Source organism: Lampetra planeri, chromosome 34 (assembly GCF_965212315.1).
Source record: "Lampetra planeri chromosome 34, kcLamPlan1.2.h2, whole genome shotgun sequence".
Classification (NCBI taxonomy): domain Eukaryota; kingdom Metazoa; phylum Chordata; class Hyperoartia; order Petromyzontiformes; family Petromyzontidae; genus Lampetra; species Lampetra planeri.
Window position 1 is genome coordinate 244,886 of NC_136140.1, and position 25,616 is coordinate 270,501.

Consider the following 25,616-nt stretch of genomic DNA (forward strand, 5'->3'; position numbering starts at 1 on the left):
GTGAAGGTGGTGAGAGTGGTGAGTGTGGTGAGAGTGGGGAGTGTGGTGAGGGTACACGGGGAGAGTGGTGAGGGTGGTGAGTGTGGTGAGAGTGGTGAGGGTACACGGGGAGAGTGGTGAGGGTGGTGAGAGTGGTGAGGGTACACGGGGAGAGTGGTGAGGGTGGTGAGAGTGGTGAGGGTACATGGGGAGAGTGGTGAGGGTGGTGAGAGTGGTGAGGGTACATGGTGAGAGTGGTGAGGGTGGTGAGAGTGGTGAGAGTGGTGAGGGTGGTGAGAGTGGTGAGTGTGGTGAGGGTACACGGGGAGGGTGGTGAGGGTGGTGAGGGTACACGGGGAGAGTGGTGAGGGTGGTGAGAGTGGTGAGGGTACACGGGGAGAGTGGTGAAGGTGGTGAGAGTGATGAGGGTACATGGTGAGAGTGGTGAGGGTGGTGAGAGTGGTGAGGGTACATGGTGAGAGTGGTGAGGGTGGTGAGGGTGGTGAGAGTGGTGAGGGTACATGGTGAGAGTGGTGATGGTGGTGAGGGTGGTGAGAGTGGTGAGGGTACATGGTGAGAGTGGTGAGGGTACATGGTGAGAGTGGTGATGGTGGTGAGGGTGGTGAGAGTGGTGAGGGTACATGGGGAGAGTGGTGAGGGTGGTGAGAGTGGTGAGGGTACATGGTGAGAGTGGTGAGGGTGGTGAGAGTGGTGAGAGTGGTGAGGGTGGTGAGAGTGGTGAGTGTGGTGAGGGTACACGGGGAGGGTGGTGAGGGTGGTGAGGGTACACGGGGAGAGTGGTGAGGGTGGTGAGAGTGGTGAGGGTACATGGGGAGAGTGGTGAAGGTGGTGAGAGTGATGAGGGTACATGGTGAGAGTGGTGAGGGTGGTGAGAGTGTTGAGGGTACATGGTGAGAGTGGTGAGGGTGGTGAGGGTGGTGAGAGTGGTGAGGGTACATGGTGAGAGTGGTGATGGTGGTGAGGGTGGTGAGAGTGGTGAGGGTACATGGTGAGAGTGGTGAGGGTGGTGAGAGTGGTGAGAGTGGTGAGGGTGGTGAGGGTACATGGTGAAGGTGGTGAGAGTGGTGAGTGTGGTGAGGGTACATGGTGAGGGTGGTGAGGGTGGTGAGAGTGGTGAGGGTGGTGAGGGTACACGGTGAGGGTGGTGAGAGTGGTGAGGGTGGTGAGGGTGGTGAGGGTACATGGTGAGGGTGGTGAGAGTGGTGAGTGTGGTGAGGGTGGTGAGGGTGGTGAGAGTGGTGAGAGTGGTGAGGGTACATGGTGAGGGTGGTGAGTGTGGTGAGGGTACATGGTGAGGGTGGTGAGGGTGGTGAGGGTACATGGTGAGGGTGGTGAGAGTGGTGAGTGTGGTGAGGGTGGTGAGGGTGGTGAGAGTGGTGAGAGTGGTGAGGGTACATGGTGAGGGTGGTGAGAGTGGTGAGTGTGGTGAGAGTGGTGAGGGTGGTGAGGGTACATGGTGAGGGTGGTGAGAGTGGTGAGTGTGGTGAGGGTACATGGTGAGGGTGATGAGAGTGGTGAGGGTGGTGAGAGTGGTGAGGGTGGTGAGGGTACATGGTGAGGGTGGTGAGAGTGGTGAGTGTGGTGAGGGTGGTGAGAGTGGTGAGGGTGGTGAGGGTACATGGTGAGGGTGGTGAGAGTGGTGAGGGTGGTGAGCGTACATGGGGAGAGTGGTGAGGGTGGTGAGAGTGGTGAGGGTGGTGAGGGTGGTGAGAGTGGTGAGGGTGGTGAGCGTACATGGGGAGAGTGGTGAGGGTGGTGAGGGTGGTGAGAGTGGTGAGGGTGGTGAGGGTACATGGGGAGAGTGGTGAGGGTGGTGAGAGTGGTGAGGGTGGTGAGGGTGGTGAGGGTGGTGAGAGTGGTGAGGGTGGTGAGGGTGGTGAGAGTGGTGAGGGTGGTGAGGGTACATGGTGAGGGTGGTGAGAGTGGTGAGAGTGGTGAGGGTGGTGAGAGTGGTGAGGGTGGTGAGCGTACATGGGGAGAGTGGTGAGGGTGGTGAGAGTGGTGAGGGTGGTGAGAGTGGTGAGGGTGGTGAGCGTACATGGGGAGAGTGGTGAGGGTGGTGAGGGTGGTGAGAGTGGTGAGGGTGGTGAGGGTACATGGGGAGAGTGGTGAGGGTGGTGAGAGTGGTGAGGGTGGTGAGGGTGGTGAGGGTGGTGAGAGTGGTGAGGGTGGTGAGGGTACATGGGGAGAGTGGTGAGGGTGGTGAGAGTGGTGAGGGTGGTGAGGGTGGTGAGAGTGGTGAGAGTGGTGAGGGTGGTGAGGGTGGTGAGAGTGGTGAGGGTGGTGAGGGTACATGGTGAGGGTGGTGAGAGTGGTGAGAGTGGTGAGGGTGGTGAGAGTGGTGAGGGTGGTGAGCGTACATGGGGAGAGTGGTGAGGGTGGTGAGAGTGGTGAGGGTGGTGAGGGTGGTGAGAGTGGTGAGGGTGGTGAGCGTACATGGGGAGAGTGGTGAGGGTGGTGAGGGTGGTGAGAGTGGTGAGGGTGGTGAGGGTACATGGGGAGAGTGGTGAGGGTGGTGAGAGTGGTGAGGGTGGTGAGGGTGGTGAGAGTGGTGAGGGTGGTGAGAGTGGTGAGGGTGGTGAGGGTGGTGAGGGTGGTGAGGGTACACGGGGAGGAGTCTCGGGGCGCGGCCTCTCAGCAGGCCGCGCACTCCGCGGTGAGAGACCCGCGCAGAGCGCGAGACGGGAGCAGGTGACACCTGTGTACACCTGTGGAGGTATTCAGGTGACACCTGTGTACACCTGTGGAGGTATTCAGGGGGGCACCTGTGGACACCTGTGGAGGTATTCAGGGGGGCACCTGTGGACACCTGTCGAGGTATTCAGGGGACACCTGTGGACACCTGTGGAGGTATTCAGGGGACACCTGTGGGGATTGTTTTGGGGATACTCCAGGTGAGTGCGTGGTTGTGCTGGATGTTGGTGGTGACCGTGGTGCGTGTGGTTCTGTGTGCATTGTGTGTGTGAGTGAGTGGACTGTGTTGTGTGTGAGTGAGTGCACTGTGTGTGAGTGTTGTGTGTGAGTGAGTGCACTGTGTGTGAGTGTTGTGTGTGAGTGAGTGCACTGTGTGTGAGTGTTGTGTGTGAGTGAGTGCACTGTGTGTGAGTGTTGTGTGTGAGTGAGTGGACTGTGTTGTGTGTGAGTGAGTGGACTGTGTTGTGTGTGAGTGAGTGCACTGTGTGAGTGAGTGCACTGTGTGTGAGTGTTGTGTGTGAGTGAGTGCACTGTGTGAGTGAGTGCACTGTGTGTGAGTGTTGTGTGTGAGTGAGTGCACTGTGTGTGAGTGTTGTGTGTGAGTGGACTGTGTTGTGTGTGAGTGAGTGCACTGTGTGTGAGTGTTGTGTGTGAGTGAGTGCACTGTGTGTGAGTGTTGTGTGTGAGTGGACTGTGTTGTGTGTGAGTGAGTGCACTGTGTGTGAGTGTTGTGTGTGAGTGAGTGCACTGTGTGTGAGTGTTGTGTGTGAGTGGACTGTGTTGTGTGTGAGTGAGTGCACTGTGTGTGAGTGTTGTGTGTGAGTGAGTGCACTGTGTGTGAGTGTTGTGTGTGAGTGGACTGTGTTGTGTGTGAGTGAGTGCACTGTGTGTGAGTGTTGTGTGTGAGTGCACTGTGTTGTGAGTGAGTGTTGTGAGTGCACTGTGTTGTGTATGAGTGAGTGTTGTGAGTGAGTGTTGTGTGTGTTGTGAGTGAGTGGACTGTGTTGTGTGTGAGGACAACTGCTGACAACATTGATTGGATGTGACATTGTATTTGATTTAACACGAAGGAGGCTTTCGCGACCAATATCCATAGTATAGTTTTTTGGGGGTTAGATCGCGTAAATATATAAATGTGTCGTTAAACCCGCCACGAATTGGCCACGTTCTGTTGACGTGACAAACCTTCCTAGTTGGCTGTGTCGGGTCGTGGCGGGTTTAACGACACATTCATACTTACGCGATCTCACCCAAAATAAACAATATTAAGTATTACATTGTATGTGTTGTGCTGGGTGTGTTGGTGAGTTTGTTTGATATAGACAGGAGCCCTCAGCCGTGAGCCCCGCGCGGCGACTACCACCGCCGACTCGGCCTGGAGAGGCGCGGCGAGGCGCGGAGCCCCCGCTCCGTGAGTGGCCTCCTCGCCTCATCGACACGTCCCCGTGACACGAGGAGGCGCCGTGAAACTCGCTACTCGGTATTTCTCCGGTCCACCTCATTGGCAGAACTCGCGCCAATAACACCCCCCCCCCCCCGTCGTCACCGTTCTGAGCATATCCAGCAAGATGCTGGCGAGTGCCGCTTGTGTTACCGGTGGTGCAAAGCAGCTGCAGCTCTCCGCAACATGGTGACTACGAAGCAGCCGCATTCGCCGCAGGCACGAGGGCTGGTTTGTCTCGTGCGCGCCAAATGGCTGACTGCGACACTGGGCGAGGAACTGGTTTTCCCACTGCGTCTCCCGAGGTCGGCCACTGCTGACAGCAATCACAGAAGAATGCCGCCCAGCAATAGGCGGACTGTCAGCCCGGGGCTCTCGCTGCGAACCAGAGAGGGCTTCGCCGTGGACTCTGTTTACACCGTGGGCTCTGCTTACTCTGGGGCCCATTGCGTGACAAGCAGGTGCTGTCAGTGTGTACGGTAATGCGAGCTCATTCCGTAATCCCTCCGGCAGCTTGCTGGGTCGTGGCACAGCGATGGAGAGGGCTCGGCCCTCGCCACCAGAGCGACTGGTCTCCGTGGAGGTCACGCTCAGTGCAGTGGGCAGGGGGGGGGGGGTTGCTGCGTGGCCAAATGATGGGTTGACTGGGGGGCCCTGCACACTGAGGCCTGCGAGCTTTGGCACGTGAACGCTGGTGGAAGTACCGCTGCTCTGACTTGTATACACGAGGATCAGAGGACAAGCAGACATTGGTCCTATGACGTGTATGTAAGCTCAGTGTGAGGTTAAGGGAATGCGTTACTGACCTGATACAGTACATTTAAATATGCCTACAGCACAGTAATTCTTTTAAACTTTGTTTATTCAGATATATTTAAATTACTGTACTTGCAATGTTTAAAATGTTTCATTATTTGTGGAGATTTTTTTTTTATTTCACTTCCAAACCAGCCTTTCAGGTTTTTCAGTTAAATTTTGAAAATATCAGCGAGTGTATGATCCGAGTCACGTATGTCAGTTTCATTGCTGAGAAAGGCCCTGCTTATTTTTGTATTTGTATCGAATTACGCTATCGGCAATGTGTCACGATATGAAGAATCAATTGGAAACTCTCAGAGCAGTGTTTGTGAATTTTCCAAGGAAGGAGCTATCACAGAACTAGCATGGGACCTCCTGTGCCAGTACCAGTCGTTCGTGACTGGGCTGGAAACACGAACTCACTGTACTTGAGAACACGAACTCACTGTACTTGAGAACACGAACTCACTGTACTTGAGAACATGAACTCACTGTACTTGAGAACCCGGCTTTACCCACGGGCGGCTAAAATCCTGATTCGATCCCAGGCCTCGACTGTGCCGGCTTAGCCTCTCGGACCTCTCACCCACCTGGCCGTCTGTTCTGATTTGATCTTCACTTCCAAAGAGTCGGGGCAATACGATGAATGAAGAAAACACTGCAGTGCAGTATGCATGCAAAACTGCCACGTGAAGAACACCAAGGTTCAGCCAAGTGAAGATGCGATGCCAAACATTGGCAGGTTTAACACGACACGAATGAGGATCACTTGGTGCCTCTGTTTAAAGGTAGCAAGGTGCTCGTTGTCCTCGTCTGCACCCGAGCAGTGATTAAAGCGGCGTACGTGAATAGTTCAGCACATACTTCTTCGTGGCGTGGTGACTATCCGAGGCGTGGTTGCTGATGATGATACGTACAAGAGGCTGTGATGCCATTCCTGAAGTTATTGTCGGAGTGAGCCATAGGCCAAGAGGTAAACACACTGCATCGTGAAAAAGAATACGTCACTATACCAGGGAATTCCTACCCTTACGGGTCCCAGGTGGGCACAACTCAATACAAAGCAATCGTGTATGTGATATTAGATGTGTATGTGATATTAGAACATACCAGTAGAAGTAATGTCATTTCCTAAGCATTTCGCTCCGTTGAAGATAATGCAGCACATTAACAAATGTCACGAGAAAAAATCTCCAAAACCAAAAAAATTCAATCCGTGCCACCCAGAATTGGGTGAATGAAAACAAATATTTGTTGAACATAGCCCAATGCTAGATCATATCTGGAGGCTATGAAGGGTGCTATAGTCCCAATGTGACATTTAATGCAGGTATTTTTGGTGGAGTGTTATAATGGTAAGTAGCTGGTAATGCCCGTGACCAGTTACTCTTGATTTGCTCGTCATGAGACGGAATGAATGTCAATTTTCATGAAGTTCCAGCAAGGCTAAAAAGCTGAACGTTGGCACTTATAGAGTCGAATCGCGTAGTCAAAGTGATTGCTTTCTCAGTTGAGCATTGTGGAGGTGCTCATCTCCAGTTCACAGCTCCGAGCCAGTGAAATTCAACATTCCTATGGCAGGGGTGAGTATATCCATAGGGCGACCACTTGACTTTCCCACAGAGGCGGTAAAACTATTGTCCCTCATGAGTCAACCCCCACCCAGGATCCGAGCTCACAACCTCGCGACTGTGAGCCACTCGTTCCACTGCTGAGCCACCTGGCCCGTCTAAAATTGTGCTCACAACTAGAAACATCTGCAAAGCCACCCCTTGAATATGGGCCCAAATTTTTTGGAAGAAGTGGGAGTCAAATATCTCGATGTTGTAATTTTTTCACCTAGGACTACAAAGGTCGTTATCTGGAGGGTTTGAGGGCGATAAATGCGAATATGATGTTTTACTCTCTAATTTTTGATTGCTGAGCTGAAACAGATTTTCACATGACATGTAAACTGCACTTGTTTATTAATACAATGATAATGATGTTAATGATGATAATGTTGATGCTTACAATGTTTATGGTGATGTTGATGGTGTTGCTGGTCATGCTGTCTGCAGCGTGGGAGCATGGGCTGCCCACCGTGCCGTGTCGTGCCGCCCCACGCAGCCTCCGTGGCGGCCGGGGTGTCGCTCCTCCTCGTGCTCGGCACAGTGAGTCGACCCTCTGCGTTCCACTTACCCGGCCTCACCATCCCGAGCCAGGGTATGCACGGCTGGTAGTTGCAACGTCCGTCGAGTTTGCTCACCGCCGCATCTTCTGTATCGGCAGCTCGTCACCTGCGTGGCTGCACGCGCGCCCATGTGTGGGGAGCACCAGTTCCTGTCCAACGGACTGTGCCAGCCTTGCCGACAGTGCCCCCCAGGAGAGGAGCCCAATCAGGTGATGCGCTTCAAACCAACGAATCAGACAATCTGGTTCTTCGCAGCCACGCTTCCAGTCACTACCCCATGTGCTCCACCGCCATCCACGTCTACACATTAATTGCACACGCCTCGTGATGAGTGGAAAGAGAAACAGGCACTCTGGATTGTTAGGTCACCTAGAAAGAGAGATGTATGCAGGAAAACGCAACCACGAGGTTTCATGGCATCCATTCTGATGCACGTTACTCGATACACTTGTTGAGAGCAACTGGAATTGATTTTAATCCATCAATCCACGAACCTCTGAATCCCTAAAGTTGACCTTTATAATTACGTGTATACTTTACCACAATCACATTCTACAATTGCAGGGTCATTGGTAACTTGGCCGATTATATATTTTTTATTTTAACGCCACAGTGTTACTGATGAGCATGTTGAGTCGACTGTGGGAAGGGCTCCATGCCAAACTCGTTGGATGTGGAATGCCGACCAAGCAACAGCTGTGCGAGTTGGCGGGGAGTGGCGGTGAGCCGTGTGCTGGGATTCACAGCAAGGGCCCACTGACCTCTTGACACCGACCTGGGGGTCACCGGCCCGGGTCGCGAACGTGCCACGTGCAGGTCTGCGGCCACGACTATGGGGACGGCACGACGTGCGAGGCGTGTCCCGCGGGCTACTACAGCGACAAACTGGGCTATGGCAAGTGCCAGCCGCACGTCGACTGCGAACTCTACAACGCCAAGACACAGCAGGGCGGCGACAAGCAGCACGACTCGGTCTGCGGGGAGTGTCTGCCCGGGTGAGCGCTCCACCACCGCCGCCCGTTTCAATTCCTTTGTCGTTGCCTTTGCTCAGTGAGCAGCCACTCGTCGCGAGTCAGCCACGGTCCATCCGCTTGTTGCTACGCTGATCTCATTCCCCTTTGTCTGGATCCCCTTTGGGGTCTTCCCTCTGCCACTGCCTCAATCTCCTTGGAAGATCTCTGCCCCCCCTCCCTGGCCACTCTGCTCGGGGACCACGTGGTCTCCTCCAAGCCCCATGTTCCTCTGCTTTGACTGCGCAGGAAACGATGGTTTGCGATGCTGCATTGGCAGCGGAGCATGAGCATAAATAGCAATAACTGCACACATCCGTTAATAACGCCGTGACCCTAAAAGGGATAAACATATAATAGGTGTTATTTATGGAAATGTCCGTTCTTCATTGTGGAGATGCTACGATGTATATTCCTCTTCTCCCTAGTGGCCTAGCGGCCTAGCCCATCCGACTGCTACTCCCCGCCCCCTAGCTACGACCAGGCCCACCCCAACCCCTCCTTGACCTCTCCTGCCTGTTCTCTTGTCACCATAACGACACCTCCACTTTTAATAACCCCACTCTTTATTATCTCAACCACTGTCTTAAGTACAATTGTATGATTGCTTTTAAGCCCCTCGGAATAAGGGTCTGTATACCTAATTCTTTCAAAGATAAGATTGACGAATGTGTTGAGTTTCGATGGCTTGAGATTGTTGATGGTTCGTGTGCGTCGCTCTCTGCAGGTTTTACCATTGCGCGTTGCTGTCCCCGGACTCGAGCAACAGATACAACAAGAACGAGTGCTGCGACTGCAGGAGAGCCACAACAACAAAGTTCCCCGGTGGGAGCGACTTCACTGGCTCGTCACAGATGTCCATCAACACGGACTCTGCTGCTGATGATGCTGATGATGATGCTGCTGATGATGATGCTGCTGATGATGAGACACCGCGTGTCGAAATCGGTCCAGAATTTACTTTGACTGAAATGATGCTGCTGAAATAATTCACTCCCAGATGGTCACAGGGCCAATGGGTTGTGTAAAGAATACTTTAGTATTCTTTATATAAAACGGAGATATGGTCTGATTATCTATTTCATTTGAGATGTTTATAGCCCGACTGAAGCTCCCGGAACCTAAAAGTTGATACATCTGCTATAACTTTGTTGTTTACACCACAGCTGCGTTTTTACCAATGGCCAGTTTGTCATTGTACTGGTTTAAACTTCGCTATATTGCAATATTTTGCGATGCATGGGTTGAGACGTTTGTTGAAGTAGCAGCACAGATAAAGTGAAGTCATGGACAAGGTAACTTTAGGGCATGAAGAATCTGTCAGAATCCATGAGTTTTCTGGATAAGTGTTTAGAATCGTGATTGTTGCTGGCTTATGCCATATTTCACTCTATATTATGTGTGTGTTTCCTCTAGAATGTGGGGATGTTCGCGCTACCGCAAACGTCAGAATCCCCCATGCCGGTGAGTATTCTCACTCACGCCACTAAGGTGTGACAGCGCCTGTTTCGTTATCGGTCAAACGTCAATGTCGCTCCCGGTTCTAATGAGAAATGTGGCGGCGCTAATCTCCATGGGCGAGGATCAGAATGAACGCGACATCACTGTAGCCAGCTCGCGGAGAACAGCCCGGTGTGAGCCGACGGAAAGCGGCGGTGGTACGCGAACGCTCGCCAGCCAGTCAGAACCACGTCGGCCGTGACTGCGCCGGCCAAGGCCGCGCCACGTGCCGGACGCAGACCGTGGGCCGTCGACCGCTTGCGCCGTGACCATTGGTGTCCGTCGCATTTCTTGTGGAGACGATTGGAGGTGACGCCTGTTGCCCTCGTGTCGTCTTGCAGTGCCAACTTCATCCCACGAGCACATACGGCCGCTGTTCTATATGCTGCTGGGCGTGCTGCTGCTGTTGGTGGTCCTGGTCGTGTGGGCGGTCTGTGGGCCGCGCCGGCGGGCCACTGGCCGCCTCGTGAACCCGGTGGCCTCCTGGTGTCAGAGGATCTCATCCGGCTGCCGAGCGACCTCGGGTGAGAGCAGCGCGCGGGGACGCACCGCGCACGCCACGGCGCATTTGGGAGAGATCTCCACTCGCTGGCGAGCGCCATGACGAGGCGACGCTCGCCACCTTACCCAATGGGGACGCTCGTTCAATCGAGCAATTAGCAAAACGTCCCCTGAAAAAGAACCTCGAGACTCGGTCGGTGAGGTTTTATTGATACATTTAAGGCACCTGAATGAAAATATAAAATGTGCACATTGCGTGTACTGCACTGATGCTCTGAATTGACTCGAGTGGGTGAGGATTTGCCCTGTCCTGGCCAGCCGGCTCAAAAACTTATAACGTGAAAAAAATGCTCAGCACCCGGCCAGCACTCTTTGAATGTACTACTTTCTCAACAGCACCAACACAACTAAATGTATCATATCTTTGTCTTCTTTGCAGCTACACAAGCCACAATTCCGCTCTTGCCAACAGAAAGGTAAATTGCAGCATAACGAGCCCAGCACCGGCTGTTCTCGTTGCTCGTGTTTATCCGGTAAAGATTTAAGGATGTGCGTTTGTTGGGCGCTTAAATGGCCCAGCATATCGACGTGCGGAACATCTTGTCTTGCCCTTTTGGTTCAGGATGAAGACTGCCAGAGACTTGCAGTACAGCCCTTCTGAGGAGGCCACGTTCGATCCAGCAGGACAGTCGCGCATGAGTGGACGGCAGTTGAGTCACAACAGATGCACACCAATGTTAATTTGAATGACCCTGAGCATTTCATTTCCTTCTCTGTAACTCCCCCCTCTCAAATGAGACAAACATAGCATACGTGCTAGTGTACATCGAGTTTGATTCCCGCTCACAACCAATTACAGTGGTGAATATTTGATACGGTCCTGGGCCACCCCTAAGTCGAATCAGCCTCAAATGAGTACCTGGTACGATTTGTAAAACATCAGCACTCGGGAGACAAAGGCGGTGTGGTGCTAGCCACCCACCCCTTCATGTGCCGTACCGGCCTTAATAGGTGCTCACTAACAGCACTTGCCCCAAAAGTATGTTCAGGCTATACAGGAGATCTATGTCTCTGGAGCTGTGCATAAAAACTCACACCTGCTTATACATGGCTGAGTGATGAGTGGAGCTCAATACTCACAGCTCACGCCTGTGCATGGTTCAGTGAATGAGTGGGGCTCACTACTCACGGCTCACGCCTGTGCATGGCTGAGTGAATGAGTGGAGCTCAGTACTCACGGCTCACGCCTGTGCATGGCTGAGTGATGAGTGGAGCTCACTACTCACGGCTCACGCCTGTGCATGGCTGAGTGATGAGTGGAGCTCACTACTCACAGCTCACGCCTGTGCATGGCTGAGTGATGAGTGGCGCTCACTACTCACGGCTCACGCCTGTGCATGGCTGAGTGATGAGTGGAGCTCACTACTCACGGCTCACGCCTGTGCATGGCTGAGTGATGGGTGGAGCTCACTACTCATGGCTCACGCCTGCTCATGGCTGAATGAATGAGTGGGGCTCACTACTCACAGCTCACGCCTGCGTGTTAATGGCTGAGTGATGAGTGGAGCTCACTACTCACGGCTAATGCCTGTGTGTACATGGCTGAGTGAATGAGTGGAGCTCACTACTCACGGCTCACGCCTGTGCATGTTCATGGCTGAGTGATGAGTGGAGCTCACCACTCACAGCTCACGCCTGTGCATGGCTGAATGATGATTGGAGCTCACCACTCACAGCTCACGCCTGCGTGTTAATGGCTGAGTGATGAGTGGAGCTCACTACTCACGGCTCACGCCTGTGCATGTTCATGGCTGTCAGACCGTTGCTGCATCAACGACGCCACAGCACCTTCCCAAGCGTCTGCGACAAGCTGAAGAACTGCAAGTGCGAGCATTGCCAAGACCTTTTGAACTCTTTGAAATCGTGAGTTATCTTCCATTCTCTTTTCGTCCAACCAAAGGCTTCCCAGGACAGTGTTACAATCTGCTTTTAAATGTCGTGTTAGCAGATTGCAAGCATTCGAGTAAGTTTAAAAGGTGTTTCCAAAACTGTATAACAATGTTTGAGATTGGAAAGCTATTATATGAGTCGAAACTCATTCAAAATGATTAGTTCAGTTGACATGAGCGCTGGCCATGTGTTTTATAAGGCAATATATTCAAATGCTGGTTAGAATTAGCTTACGTTGGGAGCTACATGAGTTAAAAATGGGAAGTGGTTCTACACAGAGAGACTGTCGATGTGGATTTGGGCACTCATTCACGAGTGGTGACATCCCCTGGACGAGACGGAGATTGGATTGCCACACACTGCCGGATACACGCAGTGTGCTTCCGTGATTAACATACATTTGCGTGAACGTTTCTCATGCCGTATACCGCGTGTTCTGTTTCCCCAGTAGCCACTCTCAACACAACACCAACAGGAAATCCGATAAGGTAAAACGATCTCTTCATCCCGATACAAAGTCGATGGGTATCACCAGTGCCCCCGGGATTGGCGATGCACATTCAGCTTTCTCTCATCCAGATGCGAGCCCGCCAATCCTCCATGTAAATCATTGCCGTGAGAAGCGCTTCTCCTTGGCTACATGACGTTTGTTTACTGCCGTAAAGTGGCGAGATCCGCTTGTGCCCGGCGAGGTGTCCGCACCAGTCCACGTGAGTGCTGTGCCACCGTCTCCTGGCGAGCCAGGGCATGGCACCTCCACGCCCACGGGAAGGGAGTTTCACAACGTTTGTGTGTGCGGCGATCCACCAACCCTCGCTGCCTCCACGGGCACGCACCACCACCGCCCGGCTAAATTGGGATCGCACTTCGCCCCCTCCTGCAAAAAGACTTGGTAGGACATTCCTTAAAAAGAGTTGAGACTCGAGGAGCATTTCCTGGATAAAGGAGTGGAATAATCGGCATCTCCTCCACCCCTGGCTTTGCTCTCGGTGAATGGAGAGGGCACGGACCCAGTGGCGTCTTCATCACGGCTCAGCCTCTCCACGCGGACACGCGTCTGTGTGGATGTTTAAGAGGCGACTGGTTAAGAGGCAGATTCACCAGGATGACTGCAACGCGTCACTTTTTATATATTCACTGTTGGCGATGGAGATGTGAGCGTATTCCCATGGCCAAACTCAGAAGGGGCATTCGCCAGCAAGTGAACCAGTGATATAATGCACACGACGTGATGGTTAATCTTTGCTTTTAATTTCAGAGCGACAAGAAAAATGGTGAGTTCGTTTATTTCATAGTCACTGGCATGAACAATAATGCTGTAATTAATTTCCATCGATTAAATCTACTGTAAATTATTGTAAGTAAAAAATTCTTACAGCTACTTGTAAATGATTATATTGCGACCATGTCATTTGTGTAACAAAAATTCAATGCATGTGTAATAAAAGACTCGGACGCTTCTCTCTCTGTCCTGTGTCCTTTATTTGGGTTCGATCTCTTTTCCCTCACGGCACTCCCCTATATACTCTTCGCTCTGCAGCCCCAGGCTGCTGTCGCTCACGTAGCCCAACTCCCTCCTAGTAGACCCGCTGCTGTCTCGTCGCGCAGACCCCCGCTGCTCAACTCCTCTCTTGCAGACCCGCTGCTCTCCGCAGCCTCCTCGCTGCTCCTGTTGCCCCGGGGTCGGTCACCGTTGGCCGACGGTGCCGATCCTCGTGGCCCGTGTGTGTGGCGATCTCGCCACTCTCTTTCTCACCCTTCGCCTTGCGTGGCCTCACACTTTCCCAGTCTCCGATCACTCCCCCTATTGCTTCCGGTTTCCCCCCTTATAGACCTGAACCCTCTCCCCCCATGACGTCACTTCCGGGAGGTCGTTTACGCCCGCATTACACCACCCTACCCCGTAGAGAAAATCCAGCCGACCTCGGCTGAACACAACTCCAACAAGCAATGCGAGCGAACACGACCGAATACGAAAAAGGACACAGAACACACGATAATATACCGAAAGAACAAGAACACAACACAATAATTAACGAAATGTGAGGGATTTCGAGCGGGTGCGGGTCGCCGGGCCGTCCCGGACGGTCGGTGGCCCTCCCGCCGAGCGGGAACGTGGCAGGGTTTTAAGGGCGACAGGTTGAAGTTCGTCTGTCGCTATTGGAGGCCTGGCAACGTCCCGGTCCCCTATTCTCGAAGGCGCAGCATCAGAGGCGTCCCGCAATCGCGTCCGCGGCGGGGTTGGAAGGGCTGCGGGCCTCAAAGGTTCCGCAGCCGTGGTAGGCGCACCCCGAGCTGAGTCTTCTTTCCCCTGCCGCGTCACGGCCGGCTCGTCTGTGAAAGGCACGACAGGCGCTCTTGCAAGGTCAGCAGGCACAGGCAAGGGCGAGTCGGCAGCAACAGACCCCGGCAAGGCAACCTCAGGAGATGACGCATCCGGTCGAGGGGCCACGTATGGTTTCAACCGAGCTGTGTGGACGAACCAACGCCGAGAACCAAACCGAACACGCGCCGACTGTGGGTTGGGAACCTCGATGAGGCGAACCGGCCCGTGCCATGGTTTATGTAACTTAGGAGAGGTACCTGGCCGCACCTGTGGACAATGGAGCCAGGCCAGGTCCCCCGTTTTCCAGGGGCATTCCCCTTTTGAACGTCGCGCACACCGCTCGTTCCGAGCCTGGGCTTTGGCCGTAGCCATGCGGGCCCCTTCCCGCGCCTCAGTGACTCGGCGAACGGTGTCCTGAATATAATCAGGAAAAGGCTTAGCAGGTCCCCTCGCTCCGGTTCCCAACTGTTCATTAATCGGCGGTACGTTTTCACGACCGTACATTAGAAAAAACGGCGAATATCCTGTAGCCGCATGCGGCGTCATCCGGTACGCTGAAAGCACCCCAGGGATATGCAAATCCCAATCCGATTGTTTTTCACTAACCGTGTGGCACAACATGGCGGACAGGGTCCGATTAAGCCGTTCCACCATACCATCCGTTTGTGGGTGGTAGGGAGATGTCCGTATTTTTTTTGTTCCCAGAGCCGCACACACCTCCCCCAACAATTTAGACGAAAAATTCCGGCCTTGGTCTGTAAGGAGCCTCTCCGGCGCCCCTTTGTCCATAACATACCCAAATAGAAAGGCGTCTGTGATAGACGCCGCTGACTGGTCAGGCAAAGGCCAGGCCATCGGCCAGCGGGAGAGGTACTCCACCCCTACCAGCAAATATTTATTTCCTCTAGCGGATGGCGGAAAGGGTCCCAAAATGTCTAACGCCACCAACTCATTAACTCGAGACACCTGAATAGATTGTATCGGCGGCACATATGGATGTTTAGGTGGCTTACGGCGGGCACAATCGGGACACGCGCGAACGTGCCCGACGACATCCGTCGTCATGCCGTGCCAATAGTAGTCTCGCTGCAGCGTCAATAGCGTCTTCTGCACCCCCAGATGTAAAAGCGTGTCACAATGCAGAGTCCTAATCAATTCGTACCGCAATGATGCCGGTACAACAAGACGCCAGCGTTCCTGCATCCCTTCCCTCCACATCAGCAAGCCATCACGGAGAGCGGTTTCCGGCACGCCTCCCGCACAGAGTCCCCCACTCCCCTTCACAGGCCGCTTACGTAACGTTACCAAAGAATCATCCAACATTTGTTCCCGAATCCACACAGACCTCGGGAGATGTAGAATGCCATCAGCCGGTCCCCCATCAGCCGGCCCCGGCTCAAGCGGAGCTTCAGGCACTTCGACTGCCAGCGCGACAGGCTGAGGGGGGTGCTGAATCGGGCCACACCTATGCGTCCCCGATGCACACGCGCAAGGGGATCGCTGCGGCAGCCTGGAAAGTGCGTCCGCATTAGCGTGACGCACTCCCTTCCGATGGTGAATTTGGAAGGAAAATTCTTGCAGCGTGTCCAACCACCGCGCCAGCTGGCCGGATGGTTGGTCCATTTTAAGAGCATACTGCAAGGCTGCATGATCCGTGCGAACAATAAACGAACGACCGTACAGATACGGTCGAAATTGGCGGAGAAAAAAAACAATAGCCAACAGTTCCCTGCGAGTGACGCAGTAGCGGGTTTCAGCGGGAGACAAAACCCGGCTACCATACGCCACCACGCGTTCCACACCACCTTTGGACTGAGACAACACCGCCCCAATGCCCGTGTCACTCGCGTCCGTATCCAGAATGAAGGGATGTGCAAAATCCGGATAATCCAACGTCGGTGCCGTAGCCAATAGATCGCGTAGGCCTCGAAACGCCGCCTCCTCTGGTGGTCCCCAAGCAAATGTGTGTCCTTTACCCGTAAGGAGATGCAAGGGCCTCGTGATCGTAGCAAAATTTGGAACAAACCTCCGATAATATGAGGCGAACCCCAAAAACCGACGCACATCCCCCACCGTGGCAGGGGTTGGCCAATCGCGGACGCACGCAGTTTTGTCCGGATCTGTGGTCACCCCGTCCGCACTGACAATGTGCCCCAAATAACGCACAGAGTGTTGCAGTAGGTGACATTTCTTAGGCTTAAATTTCAAATTAGCAGAACGCATCCTGGTGAACACAGCCTCCAACCGCGATAAATGCTCGTCAAATGTGCGGCTGAAGACGATAATATCGTCTAAATATATAAGACATGTCTCCCACTGCAACCCCGTTAATACCAACTCCATCAACCTCTGAAAAGTGGCAGGGGCCGCATTCAGCCCCATCGGAAGACAGTTAAAATGGAATAACCCATGCGGCGTACGGAAAGCAGTCTTTTCTCGCGAGGACTCGTCAAGGGGAAGCTGCCAGAAGCCCGAAGAGAGATCTAGCGTTGAAAAGAACTTCGCCCCCGACAAGGCATCGAGAGAGTCGTCCATACGCGGCAGGGGATACGCATCTGCCACCGACACTTTATTTAATTTACGAAAGTCTACACAAAATCGCAATTTGCCATCTTTCTTCTTGACCAAAACAACAGGTGCGCCCCACGGGCTGTTAGACGGAGATATTATGTCCGCAGCCAACATGTCATCCACTGCCCCTCGAACATGCTCTCGCTCAGCCGGACTCATCTGATGCGAGTTCAACCGAATAGGGGCAGTGTCCCCTGTGTCAATATGATGGTAAAGCAACGAGGTGCGTCCTAAGTCCAAATCGTCGGAGCTAAACACATCAGAATAGCTAAATAATAATTTATGAAGCGCACAACATTGTTCCCCGGAAAGAGCTGAATTCTCCCCACACAAATCAGCAATCCAGCTATCATCTGCAGCTCCGGGCCCCGAAACACCTCCAACAAAACCCCGGCTGGACAGATCATCATGAGCTGTAAACGCAGTAGTGGCATGTGCCACAACGGTACCCGCCGGCACACACACGCTTTCGGCACTCGCGTTAAGCACCTGCAAAAACGGCTGCTGGTCTGGCCGGACAATAGTTTGTGCCCCAACCAGCGCCGATCCACCCGTGATGGTGGCGGACGGCGACAACAAAACCCCAATGGCTCCTTGACGACCAGGTACAGGCTTCCGATAACGCAAAGGAATGAGCATCTGTGAGCCAGGTGGAATATCAACAGACACTTCGGACAACGCCTGCACCTGGGCGACAGGAGCAGGTCGCCCCCAGGGCGATGGCAAAAACGCAATTTTACGGCCTTACGGTAATTCAATGCAGTTCTCATTAATTCTAATTAGAATGGGCATTTTGGCCAGAAAATCGGTCCCTAATAAACAAGGAACCGCAAGAGACCTCGAAATTAACACAATTCCCGAGGCCGACACTCCCCCGATAGCGATGTTAGCGTCCACCTGGCCCACAATGCCCATACTACCCCCGTTCGCGGCGACGCAGGAAGCGTAAGCCGGACTCACGGCCTCTGGTGGGATGTTCAAGAGATGGAATATTACATCCGAAATAATGGTCGCGGACGCTCCGGAATCTACCAAAATCCGTACGTCCACCCCTTGTATCGACCCAGGTACGGTGAACGAACCGGTAGCGGCCGCGACGACCCGCCGAGCCAACTTACGCCACTGTGTTACCGAGCGACAAGGCGCAGTTAATGGCCTCCCGATATTAACAACACCCGGATCGCATGACAACGGTGATGAGTGAGGTGTCAAGCCTTGCCGGGTGTCTGGTGCGCACCGACTTGCCTGTGCTGGCGAATCCTTTCTTGGAGCGGCCCCTGTCGAGGCCTCCTGCTGGGGCGGACCCGGGACGCAGGCCCAGCAGTCCCTGGCGTAATGGCCCTTATGCCCGCAGCGGAAACAGTCGATGTCGTTGCGCCTTGCTGCGGGCGCCCCGTCCCGACGCGGCCGTGTCGGCGGCACAGCCCGCGGCCCCGGCCCACCGCGGCCCGGCCACGGAGCAGCGGCAGCCGACAGCTCCTGCGGGCTCCTGTCGTCCGGCACATAAACTGCCTTCTTGGGGTCCCAACCCAAGGCTCCCCCTTCGACGATGGGCCCCCCCGTCCACGCCGTAACTTGCTTCCACCGGCGCAGGTTGAACTGGGCATCCAGACATTTAGCCGCAGCCCGGGATGTGAGCTTCTCGTGACCGCACACCGGCATAGGAATGCCGAGATCCCGGGACAACTCCAGCATCTTCCCCAGGATGAGAGGTTCCAGCAGGTCAGGCTCCGTCTCCGGGTATGCGGCCATAGCCAGCTCCAGTACCGCGCCCCTATATGCCACCAGGGGACTCCTCGGGTGCGCGTTGTCGTTGCACAAACCGGCGATGAGCATCATCCGGCGGCTCGTAAGCGTCTGCCATTTCGTCGAACACACCTCGCAATGTTTTCTTCTTCGCGGCTTTTATAGAGCGAAAGAATCTAACGGACTCGTCGTCGAGGAGAGTCGGAAGAACTCTCCTCGACGACGAGCGTACCGCTGCCAAAAATCTGCAGGCGAACGCACTCCAATCGCCCCCGATGGAGAATTCCTTGACAGTCGTTAGGTGACGGCTGCGGCTCCTTGGCGCGCTCCCTCCAGCCGCTGACTCATCCGGTGGCATGTTCAACATGGCGTCGCAACGTGGTGTCGACAAAATGGCGGCCTTCCGTCGCGGAGGGCCCAAAATGGCGGCTTCCCGCCTTTCGTCGTGCGCCACGCCCAAGATGGCGTCTTCTTGCCGCGTGGCCGATGGCGTCGATAGCGAAGACAACCCGGGCTCCTGCGGACCACCAACATCTCCTTCCGACGCCGCCCTCGGCGTGACGAGCTCACACAACTGTGCAAGTACGTTCTTGAGAGTTTCAAGTTGCACCGCCATCTGACTCCATCTTAAATCCGCGTCCTTTGGTGCAGACGGGTCCGCCGACGCGGCGACATCTTGGACCCCCGGACCCGCACTCGTCCTAGCACGGATCTCCTCCTCTGCCGGAGTCAGGTCGACCGCAGGAGGAAGGTCATCGTCGTCGGAAGATGAAGCCGATGCCGGAGACGGAATATTATTTTTTCTCAGTTGTTTAGCCATGCCGTTACACTTCTGACACCAGTGTAATAAAAGACTCGGACGCTTCTCTCTGTCCTGTGTCCTTTATTTGGGTTCGATCTCTTTTCCCTCACGGCACTCCCCTATATACTCTTCGCTCTGCAGCCCCAGGCTGCTGTCGCTCACGTAGCCCAACTCCCTCCTAGCAGACCCGCTGCTGTCTCGTCGCGCAGACCCCCGCTGCCCAACTCCTCTCTTGCAGACCCGCTGCTCTCCGCAGCCTCCTCGCTGCTCCTGTTGCCCCGGGGTCGGTCACCGTTGGCCGACGGTGCCGATCCTCGTGGCCCGTGTGTGTGGCGATCTCGCCACTCTCTCTCTCACCCTTCGCCCTGCGTGGCCTCACACTTTCCCAGTCTCCGATCACTCCCCCTCTGCTTCCGGTTTCCCCCCTTATAGACCTGAACCCTCTCCCTCACGTGACGTAACTCCTTCCTCCATGACGTCACTTCCGGGAGGTCGTTTACGTCCGCATTACACGTGTGGTTTGTACTGAAGCTTCAATTATGCAATGTTCATGTAATAAAAATGTACAAAGCAAAGCAGATTTAGGCGCCTAATTTTAGCAAATCAAAGTTCATGGACAAGGGGTTTGTCAAACAGTGGCAGATTTCTCTCAGAGGGCCACAACTGGGTAACACAGCAGCCCTTGTCCCCAGGATGCGGTAACTGGCATAATACATGGAAGTGGAAAGTAGTCAATGAAGCAAGGAGATGCGTGCTTGGAATCGCATTTGAGAGGCAGAGAGAGGAAGGCGCGCGATGCAGGTCCATGACATCGTTCAAACAGTAAAGTGGACTCGTGCAGAACGTGTCAGTAAGAAGGGTTGATGGTCGATGGGCAGGATTTGAGATGGAGTGGTCGCCATTGAATGCAAAGTCCTCAAACCGAACTCGCACCAGAGAGTTCGTTATGAAGATCACCATTTTCATCGTCAAAGTGTCAACCTGTTGGACAACCAGAGGCACAAAGTAGAGCGATGTACCTACAAAATAATACTTAATCATACTTAATCCTCTTAAGGGGGTGGTTTAACTTTGCTTAACTCAATTTGGACACAGTTTACCAGAGTATGAAATGTATCATTGTGGTTTAGAGCCGGGAGCATGAGCAGGTCTCTGTGGCTGCGTCTTTACCCTAGGTCAAACTTCTGGAGTGAAACAAGTCAAATTTCCAAACTTCGTGAAGGATGATTCTGACAGGTGAGGCAACCAACGATCGCTGCGTCTGCTCGGACAGAGCAGTCTAGAAGCCGCGAACCTTCGATACGAATACATGGACGTAAGGAGCACGCGTGCAGCCTGAGACGCCATTACCTGTCCTGTCAGTGGCCGAGCGAGAGGGGCATGCTTCACACTGCCTTGGAGGAGGGACTGGTGGCTGATGCAGATTTCATTGCAGACGTAACAATTATCAATCACGCCACACTTCTCTCTTTGTCTTTCCAGGTACATTAACAATAGATATTTACACATCCCATCGGCCACACAGCCTTCTGGGAGTGCATCTTTTCAGCTGCATTTGTTCAACACAAGCGGCACGCTGGTTTAGTTATCGCGTCACAGAGTCCACACAGGAAGAACTGCACAGCAGCAGCTTGTGCCCTCTATGCTGTGCACATCAGTCGCTGACTGCACGTTCACCGATAATTACATTTATAACAATCCTACAGAAATGGCCTGATACAGGACATAGAGCCCCGTCCCACAAGCACGAAGCTTGTGTCCTTGGCAGTAGCCATTGCACTCTCTTGAGTTTCCAGTTCGTGTCTGTGAATAATGATGAGCAAGAATGTTCATGGATTTGAATGTATAACTCTTTTTAGCCTTATGTTTTTGAGTTTTATTTTTCCCTCAGTGATGAGAGTCGGAAGAAGACCGTTCCGCGCAAGGAGCCGTCAGTCATCGGGAGCAGGCGCGCCTCCATGGGGCCCAGGTGAGCTCCAGCACGTTGGCGGTGAGCCTCCTCCTGAGGGGAGATGCGGTGAGAACACACGGGAAGATTCCGAGCTGACCTTCTTTGGGTCGTTATGAACAGAGTAGTCTCGTTTACTTCAGGCTCTGAAGACGATGTTCACGCGGTTGCCCTTTGAGGAGCCTTTGCCGCTTGGAAAGGAGGCCCAGCAGCTTGAGAAGCTGGAGCGCACCCAGCAGGAACACAAGTCTGCTTTTCATGTACCCTAACGTTGCTCCTTTCGTACCACTGTCTGCAAGAGTTTGGCGCAACCATCATGTGGCAGACCGCCTCCGTGGCAAAAGAATGGCCCTGTTGTGGGCAGGCCTAGTGGGATGGGTGCAGCCCCAGTGGGGTGGGTGCAGGACCAGTGGGGTGGGTGCAGCCCCAGTGGGGTGGGTGCAGGCCCAGTGGGGTGGGTGCAGGCCCAGTGGGGTGGGTGCAGGACCAGTGGGGTGGGTGCAGGACCAGTGGGGTGGGTGCAGTGGGGTGGGTGCAGGCCCAGTGGGGTGGGTGCAGGCCCAGTGGGGTGGGTGCAGTGGGGTGGGTGCAGTGGGGTGGGTGCAGGCCCAGTGGGGTGGGTGCAGGCCCAGTGGGGTGGGTGCAGTGGGGTGGGTGCAGTGGGGTGGGTGCAGGACCAGTGGGGTGGGTGCAGGCCCAGTGGGGTGGGTGCAGCCCCAGTGGGGTGGGTGTAGACCCAGTAGGGTGGGTGTAGACCCAGTGGGGTGGGTGCCGGCCTGCACCACTCCTCATGGACCGCCGCCCGAGCCGGCGTTCCCCAACCTCCCCTGTGACCAAATCTCCCGCAATGCGCCTCATCTCGTGACCCCTTCGAAGCAGAGCCTGGACAGTGCCTCCCAGGCACAACGTGGCAAGGCCTGAGACCGCACGCACCTCTGTGGCTTGCTCAGTAAAACACGTGGTCGGCGTTCACGACCAATATTAGCCATAATAACGGGTATTTTTTAGTTGGATCGCGTAAATATAAATGTGTCGTTAAACCCGCCACCAACTCGACACAGCGAATTAGTAAGGTTTGTCACGTAAATAAAAGGTGCCAATGAGTTACTCCTGTACTTGAGCACACCGGTGTGTTGGAGAGTAACCCCACATTGAATGCGAAGACCAGAGGAGGGTTAATGGAGTCATATAAATGCCAGTGGATCATTCGCACGTGATAGGCTCACATTGGTGACATCACCGTTACCCTATTTAAGACCAAAAGATGAAGACTTCGTCACAATTCTGGCTAAACGCTTGAAGCTTGGTTGTAATCCAGTGGCGGATTAAGCTAGTGTGGGGCCTGTAGCATATGTTATAACGGGGCCCTAAATTTAAAAAAACATGAATATTAAAACACATTGTTTACTTGCACAGTAAAGTAATTGTAGTTTTTAATTTGCTATACAGCCAGATAATACGACAAATCGCTAACCTTAAACACCCAGTCGTTCATAAAAAGTTGAAGGCAGTATAGTACTATAGTAATAGAGCAAGTACAGAATCACTGAACCGGAATTAATAGCTTGAAAGCATTGAGCGCGGGGTCCTTGAAAGTGCGGGGTCCTTGAAAGTGAGGGGTCCGTAGCATATGCTACTTTTGCTACTGGGATAATCCGGCACTGTTGTAATCACCAGCAAAACGTCATACTCGAATTGTAAATGTTGTGGGTTTACTCTCCAACACATCTCTTATGCCTTGCTGACTTCACAATGAACACGGCCTTTTTTAGCAACATATCCTTGTGTTCCTTCTGTAAGGGACACCCACCGTAACCTGCATCTGTGATGTAGATGGAGTGAACTTCATCCAGCAAGGACTGCAGTAGCTAATCTGTTTGAGAAGTCACGTCAATAGGTCGTGCTCAGCACCCTTGCATCGACTTCCCACGTTGTTCCGCCAGTGAAATGCACGCCAGGATTGCGTAGAGGACAGTTGTTTGAGATAATTCTGCTGCTGCTGTTCTTTGTTGTTGCAGTATCCTCCCCACGGTGCCCATCAAGCCGGAGGGATCAAGGAGAATTGTGAGTGTCTGGTGTGGCACCGTGCCAGTGGGTACAAGATGCATGTCGTGCTATGTGCAGTGGTAGGCGACCGAAGGAAAGTTGTTTGGTTGTTTGAAATTCATTTGACATTCGCAACGAAAGCACTGAGCCACACCATTCCACCTGTAATATGCAGAAAGGCAATTGTGAACGTGATACCATTCTGCTTTTTCTGTACTCATTTGAACCGGTTTCTGCTGGATGGATGACGCCGCCTGGATGGATGCCTGAGCGTCTGCTCCAAAGTTGCTGTTCTATTGATGAAATGTTTTGCTCACGTCAAAATGTTGTGTCTTACTTTCAGCTTCTCTTTTCTAGCCTTTCTCCTTTATTATCCTTAGCTTGTAACATTCCCTCTCTTTTGTTTACGATGCAGCCACTGCTTTTGAGAATGGGAATCTGGTGGTCTGCGGTGGCTCGCAAACGCAACTGGGTCACGTGGGACATCTGGGTGTTGGCAAAATGTTCAGGCGGAGATGTTGATCGTGCCACGTGAACGGATTTGTGAGATGTAATGTTTTGTAGGCAAGGTGCTCTACGATAGCTTTTAAATGTTGAGGTGGCGTTTTTTTTCTGGAACGTTTGAGATAATGCCACAAATTGTAGACTTTATGCAAAGAACTGAAATGGTTTAGTTCAGCCACTCTGTCTGCTGCACATTTACAGAGCCTCAGTGTCGGTGCTGTTGCTGGACACGGGACGTGTTTTTTATTCAGGAAACTTTGTTTCCCGCTATCTTTCAGAGAATGATTGAGCGTGTAGAAGACCTATACAGACGTGCCCTAAAGAAGACTAAAGGTGAGTTCTGGTATGCCCCCGTCGTGCCAGTGTATTGGACGTCACCACCCGCCGCTGGTGTGGAGGAGGAGCTGCCCGGACTGCAGCCTGCGGACCCGCTCCTGCACCAGGCCCGCTCGGCACGGCAGTAACGTCGGGCGCGTGCGGCTTGCCCCCTGTGGACGTGTGCGCAGACATGGCCATCGATTCGCTCGACTTCAGGCTGAGGGAGGCGCTCACGCTCAAGCTCAACTCCTCCCTCACCGCCAGCAGCGGAGGCAGCCAGCAGAATCTGCTGTCCAAGCTGGCGCACCGCCTGGGCATCACGAGCGACGAGGCGCTGCTGCTGGGCAATGCGGAGCAGCTGCTGCGCGTGGCGAGCACGCGCGCTGCCAGCGTGCCGAGCCTGCTGGAGGCGCTGTACGACGTCAAGCACTACGACGTCCTAAACCTCCTGTGCAAGGGGCTCCTCACGCCAGACGAAGGGCACGACCCAAGTTACGTTTGAGTTACCAGATTCGCTGAATTGATCAAAGCTTCCAGTCTGAGCCAAGTCACCACAAACTACTACGGTGCAACTTCATGAGGAACGACCCTCTTCTCATGAAGTTGCACTACCCTATTCCGATTACAAGACGCACCCCAACACCTGTGCCTGGCATCAACACATTTACAACAAATATGGTCCCACACACGTGACGTTTGCTTTAAACTAGAGGATAAAGTGTACCTCGTAATCCAGAAAATATGGAAATTATTTCGACTTTCATAGAAATTCCGAGGATGAGAAACTTACCGGCAGCCGATTCCAAGCCAGGGGAGTGGCAAGGCAGGCGCCATGCACGTCACGAGGCCCCCTCCCGGCTGGACAAGTCGGGCCCTGCTTGGTGCAGGCTCCAGGATTGGGCGTTACAGAAGCACGCTGGCAAATGGTGTGCTGCTGCCGAGATCATGAACAGTGGTGCTGCCATTGCAAATGTTATACGCATTACATTTGACTGTTCTTGCACTGAAACGCAGCAAAGGCATGCAATGTTGAATTAGAATGCAGTATATGTGCAACATTTGTTTGATTACCTTATCCTTGTATTTGCAAGGTTTACATGAGAATAGGATTTTCTGGTTGAACGAACGTTCGTGGATGTGAAATTTTGTATAAAAATGACAACTTTGGTTGAATTTATATTGCGTAACTGAAAAATAAAGCACGCAATACCATCAGACCTTGGAAGCTAAGCTGGTATGAGCCTGGATAGCAGCGCTAGCATGGGCGGCCAGCGTGGACAAAAATGGG

At 53.5% G+C, this 25,616-nt stretch overlaps 1 protein-coding gene across 3 annotated transcripts; it reads left to right on the plus strand.

Moving 5' to 3' along the window:
- Window positions 1–2,633: 2,633 nt before the first annotated feature.
- Window positions 2,634–25,543, plus strand: LOC144729996 (tumor necrosis factor receptor superfamily member EDAR-like). 3 transcript variants are annotated; one of them, XM_078610429.1, is made up of 17 exons: window positions 2,634–4,174; window positions 6,994–7,086; window positions 7,205–7,315; window positions 7,923–8,101; window positions 8,844–8,941; window positions 9,533–9,580; window positions 9,958–10,140; window positions 10,557–10,593; window positions 10,740–10,826; window positions 11,936–12,040; window positions 12,516–12,555; window positions 13,326–13,341; window positions 20,688–20,748; window positions 21,404–21,481; window positions 23,479–23,524; window positions 24,289–24,343; window positions 24,517–25,543. In XM_078610429.1, the coding sequence occupies exons 2-17, from the start codon at window positions 7,003–7,005 to the stop codon at window positions 24,828–24,830; spliced, it is 1,542 nt and encodes a 513-aa protein (XP_078466555.1). In that variant the 5' UTR covers window positions 2,634–4,174; window positions 6,994–7,002; the 3' UTR covers window positions 24,831–25,543. The 3 variants fall into 3 exon arrangements, with proteins under 3 accessions (XP_078466555.1, XP_078466558.1, XP_078466556.1); XM_078610432.1 differs by having other exon boundaries at window positions 12,519–12,555; XM_078610430.1 differs by having other exon boundaries at window positions 2,634–4,105.
- Window positions 25,544–25,616: the final 73 nt, after the last annotated feature.